Source organism: Hypomesus nipponensis, chromosome 9 (genome assembly GCF_054491055.1).
Source record: "Hypomesus nipponensis isolate SF chromosome 9, ASM5449105v1, whole genome shotgun sequence".
Lineage (NCBI taxonomy): Eukaryota > Metazoa > Chordata > Actinopteri > Osmeriformes > Osmeridae > Hypomesus > Hypomesus nipponensis.
This window is the reverse complement of record NC_140369.1, coordinates 5,884,263-5,905,827: the sequence shown is the minus strand read 5'-3', so window position 1 is coordinate 5,905,827 and position 21,565 is coordinate 5,884,263. Positions and strand designations below refer to the sequence as shown.

At 43.2% G+C, this 21,565-nt stretch overlaps 1 protein-coding gene across 1 annotated transcript; it reads right to left on the bottom strand.

The window, feature by feature from the left end:
- Window positions 1-8,187: 8,187 nt before the first annotated feature.
- uqcc1 (ubiquinol-cytochrome c reductase complex assembly factor 1) lies at window positions 8,188-21,023 on the bottom strand. The gene is made up of 9 exons (XM_084705776.1): window positions 20,815-21,023; window positions 19,604-19,711; window positions 18,407-18,514; window positions 18,107-18,179; window positions 13,467-13,524; window positions 13,053-13,161; window positions 9,158-9,235; window positions 8,924-9,037; window positions 8,188-8,473 (listed from the first exon to the last, which is right to left on the bottom strand). The coding sequence occupies exons 1-9, from the start codon at window positions 20,887-20,889 to the stop codon at window positions 8,339-8,341; spliced, it is 858 nt and encodes a 285-aa protein (XP_084561902.1). The 5' UTR covers window positions 20,890-21,023; the 3' UTR covers window positions 8,188-8,338.
- Between the last annotated feature and the right edge of the window lie 542 nt (window positions 21,024-21,565).

Here is a 21,565-nt window from a genome sequence, read left to right as displayed (position 1 = left end):
CGTTCAAGACAGCGTCTGTATTCCCGGGGGCTTTTTGTATTGTTGATATTTTCATTGACACCGCCTCTCTCTCTCTCTCTCTCTCTCTCTCTCTCTCTCTCTCTCTCTCTCTCTCTCTCTCTCTCTCTCTCTCTCTCTCTCTAATACACACCTGTGTCTAGCTACCTGTGAGCTTCTCAACGGAACAAAGCTCCACCTCTCTGCTCACATGATGTGTGAAATTGAAAACCTGGCCATCCCCGGAGCCCCTCTCCATAGCAGCGCATTGGGGGGAAGGCTTTACGCCCAAATGTTCAACCTCAATTCTGTTAAGAGCGTCCCCCACCTCCTCCTCCCGTCAAGGGGGATAAAGTAATTAGATAACAAAGAGGGATTACAGTTCTGAAGCTTATTGAAGCCTTTATGGAGACAGCAGAACAGTTTATCATTCAACTTTTGGATTGTTCAAACTCATTGCACCAAATAAATAGCATATTTAGTTGTAGGCTACTTTATCTGTATGTGTTTATGAGAGTGTCTCAATGCATGCATGTGTGTGTTATGATCCTTTTCATCATTAAGGATTAAGTGTGTTGCCCAACTGACTGAAGAACACATAAACCACTCCTATCACCCAGGTCTCATCTTAGCTCCACTCGGCCGACTCCTTTGACTGGTAAATGAGGAAGAGCTGTCTTTGTAGTGTGTGTGCTATTCATCTGTTTGCTCTGGAAAGGTCACATGGATGAGTGATGAATAATAACACAACATGCCATTCTCAACAAGTATTTGAACAGTAATACTCTAAACAGAGCACAAGCTCTTGTTGTTGCATATCTGGTAAACAACATCCTTGTGATCAACAAGTTCATTTATCTACGCCTATATTCTGATAGATGACATCACTCCAAAGGTGATTCTAATCTACTAGCCTGCCAGTAGTCTACCTGTAGTCTCGACTGGGTGACCCCCATGTCTGAGAGACTTCCTGTTAAGCACATACACCAGATAAAACAGATATGCATGTATGTTAAAGAGGCAATTAACTGTCAATGATTACTTTATACAGACCTGCCCTATAAAACAACCTAAACCTCTCCATGAACCATCAGTCTGTGATTGGCTGGACACCTCTGAGTCACTGGCTGGGTGTTCCTTGCTGTGTGAATCTAATCATGAGCTGTTGTGACTAATAGTAGTACCAATCTGGAATTATTGTTTTTGTCTTAACATGATTGTATCCACTAGTCACGACAGGCTCTACAGTATGTGTCTGCAATCCATATTGTATGTAATTCCTTTGTTTTCAAAACACCAGAGCACCAAATGACTCATTATACATTTGTATTGACATTCAGGTTCTGAAAGAATGGCATAAAAAACACAAGCTCTTTGAAATCATGTGACTGTTAACAGAAATGATAGTGACATATCACATTTCTCTTTATCTTCTGTTCTCACCGTCACAAATCTTAAACAAACTGTTCAATCAGTAATGATTTTTATTCAATTCTAAGATCCACCACAGCAGACACAAGTCTCATCCACCAATCCGGGTGCAGTGTTACAGCAACCTCTACAGTTTCCAGAATCCACTGACAAATCAGGTTTGACCAGCTGGGCTCTCAGACAGGGAAGACAGGAAGTAAGAAACCAATTGAGAACAGTCATTTTGCTTTCCAAATAAAGATTATGTGTCATAGTGTTTGTGTGTGTGTTTGTGTGTTTACAGTGTATGTGTGTCTACGGAAGAGTGTTCTGGGATACAAAAGAGGATTTATTTATTTTTTATTGTTACAAAGAATTGTACGGAAGCATCCGGGAATAATCAGTTCCATAATAGGTTTTGGTTGGGACCTTGATTGAAACAGAGTCTGACACACTGCCACTGATGGCGAGGAAATAAGACACTGGTTTCCTTTGAACAAGATTATGACGTCTTTTGTTGATGCACAGAGAAACATTCCTGTAGTGTGAAATGTTCACAGTAGATTAACACAATGGGCGACACCTAACCCTTTCTAATAGTTTGGCCACTTTAACTTTTTGTGTTTTGATACAAATAGCAGAAATAGTAAACTCAGATTTTATGACGTATTCTTTGTCCAGTTGTAAATGTTTGGGTTCCTGCCAACAGAGATTGGTGATTCAAACCTTACTTTTCCCAAACATTCAGGGGCTCTGTTTCTCCTCTGTTTAAGATACGTTTCATCTTGATATACTGTTTAAAAACCTTAAATGAATTTACCCTCTGGCTTGATAGACTGTATACTAAAGCTCCTGTCTAATTGGTCATCTGGAACCAGTAATGACACATTGAGTCCAGATGTTAACCGTCCAGTTTTTGAATGTATTCCTTAAAGTATCCATTCAGGAAATATGATTAATTCCATCAAACTAGACTGTAAACAATGTGCTAAGACTGGTCTGCTTCCAGTGTTCAGACATCTGGCTTTCTATCTTTCTCTCCCTGTGTCTTTCTGCTTTTCTGTCTCTCTCTGCCGTCTCTCTTTCTCTCTACTTGCATACTGTTAGTCCTGATCTGATCAATGATTGCCTAGAACTTCGACACATTTGTATGTAATGACAGATCCTGCAGTTACGTGATATAATTATGAAATCGCAAACAAGAGCAGCTGTACGCGGATCAAGGATCTACTGTAGAATGTGACTGCTTGCGCTGTCTTGCCATGAGGAGAAAGTATGTCAGAGAGGATGATCAGACCATGTGATGCGTCCAGGTTTAGCTGGAGGGGAGGGCAGGTACAGAAACATAGCAGAGAGACGTTTTATAAGTGTTGGAAACACATGACTGACTCCAACTGTACAGATCCTGCCTCAGCCTGCACACAGTCGCGGGACACTCAAGCTCGCCTTATAAAGCGGTGCATTATACGTGCACACTGTGCAGTGTCCTATGGTAGCTTCTAGAAGACCAGACGTTTCACACTGAACCACACTGGCATTCCTGGTGGGCTATGCCAGTGAGTAGGGGTGCATTGTCATCTGGAGACAGATGTTTCACAATACTCTCTCTCTGAATAGCCAGACAAATGTCCCCAGCCTATTGGATACTAGTAGCAATCAATAGAGCTTCAGTTGGACTTTTTGTCCCTTAGAAATATTGCACAGTAGTGGTCATGTAAGCACTGTTTGTATCTTTAACACAATTCCTTGAATCATTCCCCCTCGCACACGTTGTGTCTGTACAAAGTGTCTATTCATATGCTTTAGTTTAGGACGGAACAGTGTTTCAAACGGTACTTGAAGACGCAAGCTGGGAAAAACAAGACAGACGCTTTAGAGTGTCTGTCTGCATTAGTCATCAGCACTAATTTTATTTTTAGGAACCAAAGGGCCAGTCATGTATTGTCAATTCAGTGAATGTCCATATAAGCCAGTGATACATAATTGTATCATCAGTCTGCGTTTTGTTTCTGTAGATCATCCATATAAATAATAAAGCTTAATGCTTTCGAGTATTCAGACATCCCATGAAAGCTCGGAGATCAGCAGAGATTATAGGTACAGGCTAATAATTAAGTGCTATGTCAAAACATTTGTCACTGTAAGGCAGGGTAGGGCCAGTTTTGTTCCTGAATAGCTACTCTTCTGTGGGTGACTAACATGATTCAGCTTGTCAGCCAATTACTTATCAGAACTAAATGCACTAGCACAGGGTTGGAGGGAACATATTTCAAGGAGCAAGCAAGCTATCAAACAAAACAATTCCATAAAAAATCATTTTTACGCAGGGAGAACCATTTAGCTTACACATGCATATAGACACAAAAGTGTCTGTTCTCCAAATGTCGTATAACCTAGACTACACTACAGATGAGAATAACCTATCCTTGTCTCGTAGGATACATCCTGTGTTCAAAGCAAACCTCCCTCTGTCCTGACAGGAGTCTGGTATCAGCCCTGGAGTGGCAGGCTTGATCAGATAGCTCCAGCCGCCCCCACCCAGGTCCTGGTGTGGATTCACTTGCCAACCATGGGTCAGGCTGTATCTCAGGAGACTGAAGCCTGTAGAGTAAACGGTCTAGCTGACAGGACAAGATAGGTGAACTGGTTCTACTGTGAATGGAAACAAGAGAACAAAGGCAGAGTGTAACCTATGTAACTTCTTTGATTGGAATCAGAGATACGGTGCTGTATATTCAAACTGGGTGGCATGGTGGTAGAGGTGGTTTGACGAGACTCCCAACTCACCATCTATATCTCTACCAGGTCTGGACTGGGACTGAAAAATGTGTGTGTATTATTATTATATACAGCAAAACAACTTACTGTAAGTCGCTCTGGATAAGAGCGTCTGCTAAATGACTAAATGTATATATATATATATATATATATATATTTGCATTATGCTTTGGCTGTTTGGCTGTGTTCGGGATATCTCTCGACTCTCTCGACGGCCAGTCCGAACCTGATCTCTACTGTGTATGTTTGTAGTACGATCTATCTTCTGACCTAAGAAGATGCAGCTAACAGAGCTTCTGCTGTCACCTCCTGCCCTCCTGCTCTTTAAAACATCAGGGGGGATTGTGCCAATTCTTTTGGAGGTGAATCTCAAGTCTGAAACTACAGCATAAAGTTATATTACAAGAGATGTGGGCTAATAAAGGAAAACTGTATCACTATATAACTTTATAGTCTCTATAGTTATGTAGACTGAACACTGATACTCCTGATTCCTTCATGGCATTAAAATACAAATAGATAAATGTGAGTTACTGTTAGGATTAGTTATTAATATCAAAACTTGTCTGTCCGCTTCATGCCTAGTAGCTCTTGACTTGGGTCGTGTGCAGAGCTGCAGGGACTGTCTTTCAACTATGACACAATAACTTGATGAAAGCAATCAAGCCAAGATGAAGTCAAGGGGCCTCCCCTTCTCCCATCTCTGAACTATATTAGGAGAATCGACAGACCTATAGGAAAGTTGACAGTTGACAATTTGAATCAGTTCTTTCTGTAGAGGTGCACCTGCATGGGCTCCTCATCCAATGACCAGATCTGTAACACTGCACAGCCCGAAGCATGTTCAAGCTTACTACACTGCCCTGAGGGGCTTCAGATTGCTCTACAAAGTTGAAGGGTTGAACTGAGACTACAAGTCCTCCTCTAATCATGTGATTGACTGTGTGTGTGTGTGTGTGACAGTCAGCGGTATGTGTCACGTCGCACTAAGGTAAGAAAACACCAGGTGACAGACCTAAGGGATCATATCTCTCAGACGGGGACAGAAGGACAGCGTGAAGATGGTGTGTGTGTGTGCGCTTGTGTGTGTGTTTGTGGTGAGTGTTATTAGATGATATCAGAACAGCACAGACCAGTAGGCTAGTGGCCTATAAAGACAGGCTGTAAACCACTCATGATCTCCTTGCCTTGGCTCAGGTCACTTTGAGGCCAGGACTGGGCCACATACAGTACACTCCCCAAGTACAGCCTTCCTAAAAGCCTCTGTTGTCCTTGGGAAACACTCCTACAGATGGGACCACATTTTTTTCTCTCTGCCCAAATCATTTGAATGACTGTAGTTGGGTGTTACCACCCACATTGTTTCATTAGGATGCTGAAACCCAAAGGGTACAAACAAAGAATCCCTTTAATAACCAAACAAATAAAACTATAGTTCAATGAAGCCAGGGCAGGGGCCAAATGGTATTTGAGACTCATTAAAATACTTGAGCTGGGCTTAAAGACCCAAGGCTGGTTTATTAGCTTCCAGCCTGTGCTGGTTGTGCTTGTGTGTCTAGGCTTTGAAATAATGATGATGTAGGCCTAATGGTTAATAATCAATGCATTACAGACAAAAGATAGATTATAATTTTAATGTAGAACTGAGAAAATGTTGTGATCCAAATCCAGCCCTTTCTGTGTAATGTGATGCCGACAGGCTCAGGGAAAAGCTTCCTGAAAGTATTTGAAGGGAAATTATAACACTGTTTGATCTGTGTCTGTTGGTTCAGGGAGCAAACAGATCACCTGACCACAATTATGCTGGGCCAAACCTCTGACCTTGTCCAAACTCCACGCCTGGGAGGTTTCCTCTGCATATTTACCTGAGGCTTACAGGAACAATTGTGACCTGGACTGCGTCACAGCTGAGTGTTGCCTACTGAGGTGTTGAAAAGAATTACAAGTAACTATTCAAATTCTTGCTGTGTACCTGAACATGTACTGTACTTCCTGGTCGGCTGTCCATGTACCTGGGTTTAAAACAACTTGTTCTGACTTTGTACTTGAGGCTTGGACAAACAATGTGGATCTGCTGTCTCTACCTACGTGATGTAAGTCAAGATGTTGACTTGCAGTTTTCCCACTGCATGGACGTTCAGGTTGAGGACAGTTGTGCCTCTTCTCTCACACACATTTATTGGGTGAACTCTGTCATGTTCCTCTAGCTTGAGTTTGATTGACAGTGTGTGTGTGTGGGGAGGGGGGTTCCACTCTTTTCCTCTTCTTCACATGCGTTCATAAAACAGAAGCCAAGGAAAAAGGAACACCTCTCAAAATTGGTTGGAACGAGATTGCAAAAAAAAAAAAATGGGATCGAAAGAAGCAGCACCTCCAAAAATAACTGTTACTGAGCTGTAGCTAGCAAAACTTTCAGAGGGCCTCATTTGCTTACACCACCAGTTTATTGGGGACAAAGCTTTATTATACCTGAAAAAATCCTACCTAGTGTACCTTTAAGAGTACATTATAGCAACCTCTACAATGCCACAGCGCAGACTGCATAATCACTGGTGACCCCTGCTGTTCTAAAGAAGAACTGCTATCGAGAGTGGGTCCAAGGATCAGATATTTTAGGAATCCCACTGAAGCAAAACTCCTTTGTCGTTCTCTCGCTTTTGCACAAACACATCTGGAGAATCTTCTCACACAAAGGTTAGACCCCTTCTTCTCCCTTTAGACCCCTGCAGACCCCATCTCGACAACCGTCAGTCTGTCACCCAACACCGGCGTTACTTTCTACCATAGACGGTCTCTATGGCATAAAGACTTCCCTAATATTCAGACTCCAGTATAATTGGCTACTGTGAAGTCTAGTCCAGGTAGTGACAATTCCAATATTTATGTGGAGTACAATTTATGAACACATCAGTCACCACTAGACTGTATGTCTAACATATTGGTTGTCAGAAACCTATGTCACGGAAAGGTCTAGACTAATATTAAATAAAGCAGTCTACTACACTAGGCAAGTATGGATCAAAGCATTCCACACCATATACTGGAAAAAAATTAAATTAAATCAGTAACATTTAACAATCATAAAATAAACTATCCATTGCTGTTTAGACACCATACCTTAATATGCTAAATACTGAACTCTCGCAACTAACTTTTTTCCTCACGCACACCTTAAAAATAGACTTAATTGATGAGGACTCTACTGTACTGCTTTTTCTAGTCCGTTTAAGGCTTCTCTGTTCTCCTCTCCCCTCATTCTCTCTCCTTACTGTATGTGAAAAAAAGTTTAGAAAAGTGTGTTGAGGTTTTAGAAACATTTTCGAAACTACGTTTCTAAAGGTTTGAAAGTTTTTTTTCGAAAACATTTTGATGAAATTCTTTGAAAAAGTTTTTGGAAAATAAAGTTTCTAAAGGTTTGAAAAAAGTTGGGAAAAAAAGTTTCTACAACATTTATCAACAAAAAGGTTAGAAGCATCATCCCAAAGTCTGTTGAATTGTCTCAGACAACTTGTTCATCAACGACGAGACACCGTTAATTGTGAGCCCTACCTACATACCACCCAGGTATACAAGGTTCAGAGAAGGATCGTCCCTTCAGCAAAGCAGACACACAGAACAGAGCAAAGAGTAATAACATTTTTATTTGAGTTTTTAAAACCAAAGCCTCTTGTTTATACAGTAATGATGGCTGACGGTCGAGGCAACAATATCTGTCCCGTGGCGTTCTGAGAGAGGAAGAGGAGGAGGAGGACTGCACTCAGACAGACAGAAAAAGAACCCATGCTTTGAAGAACTCTTATAAATATCCATTATGGCATCAGAAAAGATAAACAAATATAAATACAGAGATCGTTTTTAGTTTCTCTTTCTTTTTTTTCAAACAGGAAAGGAGTGCAGACATCCAGAGTAAGAGGCGTGGCCTTCTCGCCCTCAGAACGCATAGGTTGCAATGATTTGTGGCATTTCCTGACCATTGATTGGTTGATGAAAATGCCAGGTTGTGAAATAAATGTGGTGTGTATGCATGTGAATGTTTGTAGTAAATTTCTTGGATCAGATGCAAATGTTCCTGGTTGGCTATCCTGCCTACAGCACGTTCGGACAGAAAGGATTGTGGGTATTGTAGTCACGGGGGCGAGAGGGGAGGGGGGTCTCAGAGACCGGCATCGTTATAGGTGGGGGAGGCCACTTTCAGGATGCTCTGAGCATTATCCTCCACCAGGGGGCGCCACTTGACCTCTCCAGTCAGCAGCAGGTCATCCCCATCCAGAGCGTCGATGAACTGCATCTGCAGGTACACACAAACACACACACACATATATTTATACACCCCAAGGTCATAATCATTGAACACGCACACACAAACCATGGTCATCATCATCTCACACACCAGCACACCTAACACATGCAAGCATCCCAGTCAGTCATCACATACACATGTGTAATATCAAAAACAGACAGAGAGGCCAAGATAAGTGGAGTGAGAAAGAGAGAGGCCAAGATTAGTGGAGTGAGAAAGAGAGGCCAAGATTAGTGGAGTGAGAAAGAGAGGCCAAGATTAGTGGAGGCCCCAGCCGGGTCAGCCTGCAGGTGTTTCTGAAGGGGGGAGTGCTTTTAATCACCCTCGCTTTCTGTGGGAGAGGATAATGTGAGAGGAGAGGAAGGACTACTCTGTACTGTGTGTGTCTGAGTGTGTGTGTGTGTAGGTGTGTGTGTGTAGGGGTGTGTGCCCTCTCACCTGTTTGCGTACGTACTCCACCATCAACTCCAGCTGCCTGGGTTCGTCACACTGGCGGTTAAAAATGTTCCTCCACAAGGCCGCTGCAAGAACCCTGTCATCAGACAGCACTCCCTACACACACACACAAACAATCAGGCATTTGTGACCTGGATATCATATGAATCATTGAATTGACTGTGTGGACTGCTAGGGGACCTAAACACACACACACACACACACACACACAAATACCTCATCATATCCAAATATAGCAGCATAAAAGGTCTCTGTCATGGCTCTCATACTCTCCTTCCTGTGGATGGCATCAATCTGGAGGGTGAGAGAGAGAGAGAGAGGTAGACAGAGAGGGTGAGAGGAAGGTGGTAATTATACCACACTCCACAGAATCAACAGTCCCCAGACTCCTGCTCCGCTTCACTTCCTGTGGCGCGTCCACATTGTCCACGCGCACGCGCAGGCGCAGGGGACGTCTGACCAAGCTGAGCAGTGAGCACCCGGAGAACGAAGCATCAGGACAGCGGCCTGCATGCAACTTGGTAGATCACCTCAAGGACATTATAACCTCAAAGAGCAGCACGGAACAGCTACAGAGGCCGGCCTGCCTGTAGCTTGCCTCTACTCTGGGTAGAGGCCACAAGTTCGGCCTGGAGAGAGCTGGGAAGGAGGCACCTGTGCATAATGAAGAGACCTGCACACGTTCAGCCACATAGGTTGGGAGAAAGGGATGGAGGAAGGGAGAGAGGGAGAAATGGAAAGGAGGTGGACTGAGGGAGAGGGGGTGGAGGTAGGGTGAGAGGAGGTGAGTGGAGAAAGAAAAAGGGGGAGGATGGAGGGGGTGGAAGGGTTTGGCTGGCACCTATGGTATTTTTACCGTGGAGCGAATGACAAGTGTTTTGACTTCTCTGCCGCTCAATTAGCAGGTAACATGAGAGCTGACACCCCTGGCTGAGCCTGTGTGTGTGTGTTAGAGTGAGTGTTGTTTCAATGAGTGAATGTTATTGTGTGTGTGTGTGTGTGTGTGTTTAGGCAGTAACATACATGGAGTATGATGTGATTATTAATGCTTGCCCCCTCCAACACAAACTCACACACACGCACAAACAGCTCAGTTAAAGTATAACTACTGCAAGTAGCCTTTGAAGCTCTTCTCTGTTCTGAACTGGAGAACATGCTTCCATAACTGGGCAAAGTCTGAATTCTCTGAAAGATACTATACAGCGTATTCATATAGTTAAGAGGCATCCACTCTGCCCCAGCTTGTAATTGTGTAACATGTATGTGTGAGTGGGTTAGTGCAAACGAGTATAATTGCATTAAGGACCGCAGAGGTCTGTTATTACATTACATTTAGTCATTTACATTTAGTCATTTAGCAGACACTCTTATCCAGAGCGACTTACAGCAAGTACAGGGACATTTCCCCCCGAGGCAAGTAGGGTGAAGTGCCTTGCCCAAGGACACAACGTCATTTTGCACAGCCGGGAATCGAACTGGCAACCTTCAGATTACTAGCCCAATTCCCTAACCACTCAGCCAAAGCTGAAGTCCCTCACCGCTCAGCCACCTGACTCCTTATTCCATGTTAATGGAATGTGTGTGAATATAAAGCCATCTCTTTTTCTCTACTCTCCTCCTGTTCCGACTCAGTTACCTGCTTCTCTCTTCTATCTGTCTATTCAGTGTCTATTCAGTGTGTGTGTATGTCAGAGAGTTAGAGAGTCAGAGAGAAAGAGGGAGAGAGAGAAAGAAGCTACAGTACAGATGCTGAACCCTGCCAGCCAGCTCCCTTAGCGATCATTATAAATCTTCAGGGCTCAGCTCTATTCAAACTTCCTACAGAGACAAGGAAAGGGATACAAAAAGAGAGTGTGATGGTAGGAGAATGTATGCACCATGTAAAAAGCACATTGGCTGTTACAACCTGGCCGAAAGGGCATAGTTTTTAGTTCAACACACACACACACTTGTTAATTGATCTTATATTTGAAGTAGGTGAAGTGTGAAAAGGAAGCTGTGTTGACCTGAGCAGAGAATGTGTGTAAGTGTTGACTGGTCCAAGCTGTAGCAAGTCAGTAAGTCTGCAGATCAGAGGAGCTTCGCAGCTCAGGAGGAGGTAACTATGGTGCCAGTCCAGAGTCTGTGATGGGATCAGGGTTGGCCAGGCAGAGTACTGGATAACTGGTGTGAGAGCCCATAATGTGCTGGCTGAGGTCCAAGTGTGTACATGTTGACATGCCCTGACAGGCCAAGCTGGTCTGCACTGGTTCTAACGCTTACATAACTGCTTGGGACCAGAGCTTTAACACACACGTCCACCAAACCCTGGACAGAAACAGCACCATGTCATCATCATCATCATCGTCATCATCAGTATGGTATTACTACCTAGAATTGCCCGTCTGCCAAGCTTGGCCAGCTGAGTATGCTGTCAGCTTGAAGCAGCAACCGGAAAGTTGGCTGCGATCGGTAGCCGACATCTGTCTTTCTAGACTTTCAAGAAACGCGCACACAGTCAAGGTTGTTGCCTTGCTATCTAGATGAAACTGTGTGATGGTACTACGGATGTCAACGGTTCAATGTTAATCTGTTAACCACCAGGAATATTTGTGAACACTTATGCCTGTACGTCTATTGGCTAATTTGCAAACAGTCCACTATTGATATTGCTAGTCTGACATAAAAATAAATAAAAACAGCAATACTTGAAGCTAGAACATTTCGTCCAGGAACGCAACAGTCCAAATGTAGTGTGATGGTTTAGTAGCACTACGAGCACTATGCGGTACCACATTAAGAACAAGCGAGCTCTGACAACCAACGGCTGGACAGCTCTCACAAACGAAAGCGCTTTTTCCAAATTAACAGCTTACTTACCGGTTAATGAGTGTCAGTCTATCGAAAGCTAAATGAACTGGAACTGACATCCCTAGATGGTACTTTTCTGTCAAACTAGTGAGAGGTTGGGTATGGTGTCAAGGTCTTGGATGACATAAGCAGGTCAACTCGGAGGAATGAGAGGGCTCTGTTTGTGAGATCACCCTTGAGGAGGGTGGGGTGTGTGTGCGTGTGTGAGGGGGGTCACTGCAGGTGTTTTCACAGCTGTGTGGAAGGCCTTTGTCATGAAGGCAGGAGGTGATTGGCTGGAACATGGAGGAGGTCCACCAATCCCAGCCTCCATCGCAGCTCTGTCCACAGCAGCTGTGCACACTGCCCAGTACTGGAGTGGTTACATATGTGAAACAGACCCGAGTTAGGGTGTGTATGTACATTAAGCAAGTGAATGAGTGTGTGAGACATATTGCGTGCATGTATGGATGGATGTGTAAAGTGTGTGTACCGTCTGTATGCATGTGTGTGTGCGTGTATGTGCGTATATGTTCGTGTGTGTATGCATGTGTCTCTAATGTGTGTTTGTGTAGTCCATGTTGTGGCATCACGAGAGGCCGTGTTGTAGAGGGGCGGTACGTTTCCTTCTGCGAATGGCTACCATGCCACAAGATGGCTGACGCGAGAACTACACCTCCCAGAATGCACCACGCCGACAGCTGTAAATGCCTCATTCTTCTGATTGAGGTAGGAGCACAGGCGGGGGAGAAGACAAAAGGCTCGATACAGAGACCAAGAGAAGGAGAGCATACCTGGCATAAGCAAAGGTCGGTGCCAGACTTCAAAGTTTTTGATACCCTTGGTAGGATCCAAGGCGCGGAGCAACCTTTTTGTGTTTGACAAACTTTTGTTTTGCTTCCTGACCTGTTCCTGGTAAATAAACCAGTTTCTGTTGTTTGAACCCAGTTTTGCCTACTCTGTCCGTTTTTTATGCACTGCCCTACACCCCGCATCGTGGTCTAGCCTCTGTGCGTGCGCGCGTGTTTATAAGTGTGTGTGTATGCATGTGTTTAATGTAGGGAGTCAGATGGCTGAGCGGTTAGGGAGTCAGGCTATTGATCAGAAGGTTGTCGGTTCGATTCCCGGAAATGACGTTGTGTCCTTGGGCAAGGTACTTCACCCTACTTGCCTCGGGGAAAATGTCCCTGTACTTACTGTAAGTCACTCTGGATAACAGCGTCTGCTAAATGACTAAATGTATGTATATGTACTGTATGTAGTGTGTGTGTGTGTGTCTCACCCCCATGATCTTGCTCCTCTGTTCTACGTCCTCCCACATGGAGTGCACGATATAGCGACACATGTACTTCCCTTCGCGACCCTCCTGACGCATCCGCACCAAACACATCCTGCAGGAAAGACCACACACACCGCTAAGCACACACATGGATGGTCATGATTAATCAGTCGTCGATTAATTGCCGTTAAGAATTTAACCGGTTAAAAATGTATTAACCGATAACGTTTGCCGCCTCCATTGTCGGTGTAGAAATGGCAGTAATTGCACCCCAGTGTTTCTGCTATATTCATGATTACCGCCGCTGCTTCAGAATGGTATGAAATGTCATGAAGTTGCGACTTTGAGACTGCGGTTAAAGCTAAGGAATATGCACAAAATATTTTGTGTGTGTGTGTGAACTGAGACGGTACTCACCACACATGCAGCTGTGCCACAAGGAACCAGGAGTTGAGCGTGTCAGGGAGGGAGCATTCTGGAACACAGAAAAGTAGGAGAGGTTTCAGCCAACACATGAACACACACACAAAAACCTTCTCTAAATCCCAACTACATTACCACCGCCTACTCTAGCCAGGTTCTAGAGCCCTGCCTAGCTAGGTCAGAAGCAGCCAGTAAAATGTCATATAAATCAGCTGGTAACGTGTGGTATAAATCAGTCAGGTGGTGAGAAGGTCCCAGTGGGCCTATCAGAAGAACCAGTCAGAGCGGCCCAGCGCTGGAGGCAGGAGGGGGGGGGCCTGGCTCAGTGTGGGTCTGGACCAGAACACTAATACTGCAAAGCAACACACGCTCACGCTCACAGACAAAACCCACCCTTAAGACTCTGCGCTGAACTTTTCTGGTTGTTATCCAGCTATGAGCCGAGATCTGTGTAGTCCAGATCAAGCCTGTTGTCAACAGCCCTAGCCCGCTGTGGAGCTTGCACAGTGGGACTGGGCTGGACCTATTGCTGGGTAAACCTCGACCACCAGTGTCAGAAGCAACCTGGGAGCCTGATCATCACTCCCTGGCTGACTCAGTATGTAGGAACTAGGAAGTGTCAGTGTCGCATGAGCTGAACACTGGGTTGCTTCCCATTGGGTAGGAGTAGGTGAAATAGTTCCACCTATACCAGTGATCGACATTAAGGCTTTTCCGATTGTTCGGAACAAGTAGAACAAATTGTAGGACAAGTATAATGAAGACTGAACTTCAAGACGGAACAGACAAGTTAAAAAAATACTTTGTATCAGTGCAAGCAAAATCATGTTTTTTGTCTTTCTATAATGCAGCTACAGTCTGACATCTAACGAATCCGAGCATACTGCTCGTGCCGTGAATGTAGCCCGCCGGCGCCAATTTTATCCTCGCAATTATGTCATCTCCTTACTTTTCGTATCAGTTATCAGTGATCAGTTAGCCGACGTTGGGGTTTAAAGTGGAGTTCAGTGAGAAAATGTTACTTAATACACCAAAACCTGGGCAACACCAGGTAAGCGCCCCATCCCTCCACCACGAAACAACCTAACGCTAATGCTAAAAATGCCTAGTACGACGAGGCGAAAAGAGTGAGGAGATTCATCCCGATCTGGCCAGAAGTTTCCCTGGCTTCGACATGATACTGATGGAGAGAGATGATGGGATACAACTTGTAGGGATTTCGCTGGTATTGCACACAGGTAAGTCAACTGTCATATTTTAGCTTAAACAAATGTAGCTCTAGTTATATAGCCTATCAAACTTGATCTAAGTTAGGCTAATTAGAACGTTCGTTTCGCCTCAGCTGAGACTGACAGTTCGTTAGCTGGCTAACGACACCACCTCTCGCCTTCAATATTTTATGAGAGAACACGTCACATGTAGTAAATATTTACCCGCTAATTTACCCGGTTACATTGCACTGGATTTTAGTATGTAACCAGCAGGCTAAGCTATTCAACATGTTGAATGAAACATTTTACGTAGCTACAACATCGATAGACCGTAGGCCTACTTGGAAACATACGGCAACATTGTTGCAGAAGCATGATGGTACGCGTTACATTTCTCAACAATTTGGTTGTCTTTCTTAAAGTTTCCTACCGTTACCTTTTACCTTTAAGGATCTTAATTTAAAAAAAGTAGAATTTATAAAAAAAATAAGTCTATAATACTAAAGAGCTAAACAATATGTAAAATATAAAATAGCTATAAATTAAGCACACCCAATTAAAGTAGAATGGAGTAGAGCAGAGCCGAGCTTGCGTGTAGTGCTGTTTGTGACTGTGGCTTGCTAGTGAGCTACATTTATCTTCACTCATAGCCGCCCAGCCGACCCGTCGAGCCGAGCGGAGCTGAGCTTGAGCCGAGCCGCGCCGCTCGTGACTTTGATCGTGACTGTTCCTAGTTGGTCAGCTACTGGTTACCTTCACTTTTAACAACTTGGCTCAGCATTGCACTATGGAGGATTTTTTGCCGTTGCCATTGAAGTTTTGTTTAGTATCAAACCAACGTAGAGGTGAATAGCGCTACCCAGTGTATTAGAATGTGTTAATTAGCTCTGCGTTAGATCTGACGATCAGGCTAGATTAGGCGTCAGGTAGAATCCGCCTACCAACTTTGATGTGCGAGTTTGACAGATGAAATAAATTCATGAAGCACTGCAACACAAGGTGACAAGAAAATGCAATTGACTTAAGCGTATTGCATTTGAACATTGTCCACTGCACAGTAACACAGGACCATGACATTATTAATTAAATAGTGAAATAATGATATATGAATTTTACATAAAATGAATTGGTACATGACACATTTAATAACAAGTTTATGTATTTAATTCAATTTTGAAATAATTGATGACCCATTTAAGTAATTATTTAATGGTGTATTCATTTAATGTTGGCACTTTTACTCCTCCATAGTGCAATGCCGAGCCAAGCTGCTTTGTAACCATGACTAGCAGGTCAGCTCACCCTCACCCTTCACCTTTCGGCAGAGCCGTGCCAAGCAGCCGAGCCGAGCCGAGCAGAGTCGAGTTGAGCCGCTTTGTGACAGTGACTGGGGCTAGCTAGTGAGCTACTGTTACACTGTTATCTCAACTTTTAGCCATTTAACGTAGGCGAGGCGAGCCAAGCCACCAAAGGCAAGCATACCCAATTAAAGTATAATTGAGAAGAGACGAGTCGAGGCTAAACCATAGTGATTATGACTGTGGCTAGCTTGTTAGCTACCATTATCTTTTGCCTGTACCGTGCAACAGAACCAAATGCAATCAGAATTTATTTTTATTGCCATGTAAGTTTACATAAACACGGAATTTACTGTGGCAGGAAGGTGCATATAACAAACATACAGATCTTATTTTATTTACACATTCTACTTTTTAAATGATATCTAATACTAAAGAGTTAAACAATATGTAAGATATAAAATTAAGCACACCCAATTAAAGTAGAATGGCGTAGAGCCAAGCCTGTGTGTGCCTAAACCATAGTGATGTTTGTGACTGTGGATAGTTACCATTATCTTCACTTTTACTAATGCTCTGTTCTTCTCTACTGACTTTTTTCTCCCCCAAGGATAATTAGTGCAGTTGCTGCCTCCCACTTTACCCTGACCCAACCCACGGTTTGAGGGAGAAGCCCCCGGATTTCAGGATCTCTTCGCTCCCCTCTGCCCCATCTTAAGTTGACATTATATTCCATTTGAGTATCAATCAAGGGACTGATTATTTGCTTTCTATCTTAGTGACACTTGGTCTATACTTCTGCATTCCATCTAATTGGGTGTGCTCAAGCCTTCGGCGAGCACAAACCATTGTTCGCTCTAATATATAGTTTTTTTTATTTTATTCTAAAACTGGTTGTTCCCATCCTTGATTGTGATTGGCTATATCGCGTTCCATGCCGTTGTAAAATCCAGCATAACCTCACAGGTTGTCCTCATAACATTCTTTAACATTCCATATTACTACGCATCGAATATTTCAAATTGAAAAAGACGGCAAAGATGTCCATCTGGCTGTTGCGTGGCAACGATTTATGTAGGAACTATACTTTGTAGTAGCGGAAGAATGACGGTTTATTATTAAACTATTTTGTTTCTAATTGTTTCTATTGATGAAAGCATATCAAATATTTATAGGAACAGTTTTAGAAAAGCAATAAGCCCCACGAGTCCGTGGTTTACGCTGATTTTAGAACAGGTAAAGGGGTTTTCGGCACTCCGCTTCGCGTTGTGCCTAACAACTCCCCTTACCTGTTCTAAAATCAGCGTAAACCACGGCCTCTTGGGGCTTATTGCTTAATTTTCCCACCCCTAAGAATCCCTCAATATTTGGACTACATAGACATTGTTGGAGTCAAAAGGTTTGTTTTGGTCCTGATAGAGTTGATTGCATTCGCGCGAACGTTCCGTTTGTTTTGGTCAAGTACATTCAGGTGTGGACAAGTAAAAAATATGTCTAACTTGCCCAAAGGACAAGTGGCCCAAAAAATGTATTTCTAAAACTGGTTGTTCCCATCCTTGATTGTGATTGGCTATATCGCGTTCCATGCCGTTGTAAAATCCAGCATAACCTCTCAGGTTGTCCTCATAACATTCTTTAACATTCCATATTACTGCGCATCGAATATTTCAAATTGAAAAAGACGGTCATGATATCCATCTGGCTGTTGCGTGGCAACGATTTATGTAGGAACTATACTTTGTAGTAGCAGAAGAATGAAGGTTTATTATTAAACTATTTAGTTTCTAATTGTTTTTATTGATGAAACCATATCAAATATTTGTAGTAACAGTTTTAGAAAAGCAATAAGCCCCGCGAGTCCGTGGTTTACGCTGATTTTAGAACAGGTAAAGGGGTTTTCGGCACTCCGCTTCGCGTTGTGCCTAACAACTCCCCTTACCTGTTCTAAAATCAGCGTAAACCACGGCCTCTTGGGGCTTATTGCTTAAGTCAACCCCTGTATATCATTGGTAGTTCTGGCACCTATACCCCTGGAATCCACATGAACTGTGGAGGTGGAAGGTGAAGTTCACGGCTTGAAGACTGAGACCAAGTGATTTGAATCCTTACATATCCCCATACTCACTTTCAAAGAACTCATCGTAGTTGATTCTTTCTACACAGCACGTGTACATACGCAGGGCTGCAATCTTAATTTTCTGTATAAAACAAATAAGAGAAATTGGTGACTCTTCACATTAGGACAAAAACGCATCTTGTGCATAGCTAGACAATACAACAGTCATCAGTGCTAACATGTTGGGAAGGGTAAAACTGTGTTGCGATAAGCAGAGGATGGCTATAGATAAGGAGAGGACTGTGGAGTGCACTATCAGACACCAAGGAAACACCGTAGGGGATATCGTAGGGGACAGGCACCACTCACCCATTTGTTGTATTTGAGGGGTCCTGTGAAACCCATGGCCTCGATGAGTTTAGTGAAGGCCCCCACCTCCTCTTCCGTGGCCTGGGGAGTCTCTTTCACATTCAAGAGCTGGAGGGAGGGGTGAGGGGGTTGGGGCATGTGGGGGAAGAGATAAAACAACACTGATATCCATCTCACTGACTCCATCAACAACAACTCAAGGGCACATTGCTCTAGGAATACATTACATTTAGTCATTTAGCAGACGCTCTTATCCAGAGAGACTTAGTTAATACAGGGACATTCCCCCCCGAGGCAAGTAGGGTGAAGTGCCTTGCCCAGGGACACTAGGTCATTCGGCATGGCCGGGAATCGAACCGGCAACCTTCTGATTAATAGCCCGATTCCCTAAACGCCCAGCCATCTGACTCCCTACAACTCCCGACTCAATACATACGGTGTACACACACACACACCTTTTTACGGCAAACATCTGCAGCACTGTGGAACGCTGCTGCAAACAAGGGCAGCTGTCCTATATCATAATAGACTCATCTATATTTAGATACGTGTTTCTAACCCAGTGCAGACCAGGTGTTCATGCCACCCTGACATGTCCTGAGGTACCCTACTTTTTCACCAGTGTAAATATCCCAGCAGCTGCCAAACTGGTCTGCCTCAGGATTAGGGTTGTGTGGGTCGGCTCAGTCAATAGCTACTGGCTAGTGATGGATGGTGATCACTTTAACCCAGCAGGCCTACATGTGTCTGGAGGTGGGATTTAGCCTAACCCTATGGTGGCCTCTAAAAAAGGCTTTCTAATCTCTCTTGCTGATTGGAAATTAGACTTGGAACGCAGCCACTCAGGACAAACCACGCTGAAGTCCTTTATCCATCAAACCTGTCCATGAAATAGACTTGCAGAACCATGAACGATATATATATACACAGTACCAGTCAGAAGTTTGGACACGTGTCCCAACCTTTGACTGGTACTGTGTGTATATATATACAGTATATACATATATATATATATATATATATATATACATACATACATACATACATATATATATATATATATATATATATATATATATATATATATATATATATATATATATATATATATATATATATATATATATATATATATTGTTTTACAAACAAACAACATGCAACTGTGTACTTCTGTGTGTGTGTGTGTACATGTCTTACCGGTGAAGTGCTGTGCAGTGTCCGACATTGTGTCTGGGAGGGAAAGGGGGCGCTGGCCAACTGGCAAGCTACTAAAGTTCTGGCGAGACAAGCCTCCTGCTCTAATGCCTGAAGAAACGAGGAAAAGAAGACAGAAAAGGGGGGGGGGGGGGGGAGAGAAGAGTAAGAAAGAGACTTGAAGCTAGGAGTTCAAATTCTACATTTCCGGTGATCCTTCTCACATCCTGTGATCTTTACTTCCAAATGAACAGGAGGAAAGTTTCTCCTCTGGGTCCTTTCCTCACGTGCATATTAAAGTAGGAAGCCAGAAGATATTCCCAGAGAAACCACTCACCTACTTGACACATACTGTGCAAGTGTGCATGACTATCCTCCATGGGACTACATCCTGATTACACATACACACTGGGTACTCCACATCAACAGCTGTAGTGTTGAGTTGCCCCAGGATTGTGGCATTTGCCATTAGTGTTTCCTATAAACCTGTCTGACAATCCATAGGTTTTAAAAGTGTCTGATGAGAGTAACTGTGATGAGAGTATAACTGTAAGAAGAAGACATGGCCATATTTTACACTGGGTAAAGGATGGCAGGCGATAAAGAGCTAACCTAGTCATTAACTTTGACGTTGCTTTTTACCCACCAATCCTAATATACCTAGGTATGAATTCGTCCAAAGCGATTTAGCAAGGTCCACTGTCTATCAGACAATCAGTAGGGAATGAAATCAAATGAAAAAAATTCTAACGTGTCAAGCAAGGAACAAAGTGACCTCTTTGAGAAAAGGGGTGTGTTAGGTTTTACGTTTGAAACTACGTTGGTAACAACAGAAAACGAGAATATTTATACATCTGTCTGTACAGTATCTGCAGGATAATCCAGTGAATAGTTCATACTCCATTTATGTTGGCGACAGCATTAAATAAAGGGTGGAAATATACCACAGCAAACGCCAAATTTGCAACCTACAATTGGGTAGCATTCGCTAGCTACACTGCAGTAGAGGAAAACATTTGAATATGGGGCCTTGCAGTCAAGTACAAATACTATCGAAGGGAGAGTGAATTTTGCCTATTAGAGGATTGTAAACGATTGATTAATTTACCTAATGGGGCAGAGACATGACATCTACTAGTAATGTTACGTGGCTAAAGCTATTAGCTACCTTGCTATATTAGCTAGTAGGCTGTGGGCAAGCCTGGAAAAATTACCTTTCCGAAGGAAGACCTGGACGCTGACACATTTATAATGTTCCTCACGGCAGACTGCAACGGTCGCCGATACATGACTCCGCCAGAAGTTACAATAATCAAATATTGCAACCGCGAAGCGGGAATCAGTGAATTGTTTTCTTCACGTTTTGTAACACTTGATATTGTCCCTCCTACTCCCCAGCAATGTCATAGGAATCTGTCCCACAGTCAATGTCGCCCGTACTGAACATGCTACTTTCTAAACTTTCCGTCTTTCGCTAAACCGTTATAAAAAAAATACGTAGTGTCTGTGTGAGAGTGTATGTGTGAGCGGGTCCGTATGTTATTTGAAATATATAGGATACAATTTATTTGTCAACAACTAGCTTATTGTGATATATATGGCACATTCATGAAAACGTCATGATTTTCATTATTGGGCAATAGCCTGGCAAACTTGGGAGAATGTCATCTCCACTGTTGTCCACTAGAGAGTGGAAATCTCATTGAAAAGGCAATGGAGTAGCTACATATCTTCCAAATGTATGGTAACAGAATCCATTTCTATGAACCATGTGCCAACGAGTCAAGTGAGGTGGTGAGTGATCTTAATTAAGATACCATGTCCTGGTGTAAGCTAAACTAAAGGCTAGTGCTGTACTCAGACATAGTTACAACAGGTGGATTAAAACATAAGCCTATATAAACATTTAGAACAACAAACTGATCAATACTTCTGACCAAGATCATTGGGGTATGTCCCAAGCTT

Coding starts and splice junctions, on each gene's coding strand:
- uqcc1 (XM_084705776.1), bottom strand. CDS start 20,889: ATGTATCGGCGACCGTTGCAGTCTGCCGTGAGGAACATTATAAATGTG. Junction 19,712..20,814: donor CCAGGTCTTCCTTCGGAAAG/GTAATTTTTCCA, acceptor TCGTTTCTTCAG/GCATTAGAGCAGGAGGCTTG. Junction 9,038..9,157: donor CTATATTTGGATATGATGAG/GTATTTGTGTGT, acceptor GTGTGTGTGTAG/GGAGTGCTGTCTGATGACAG.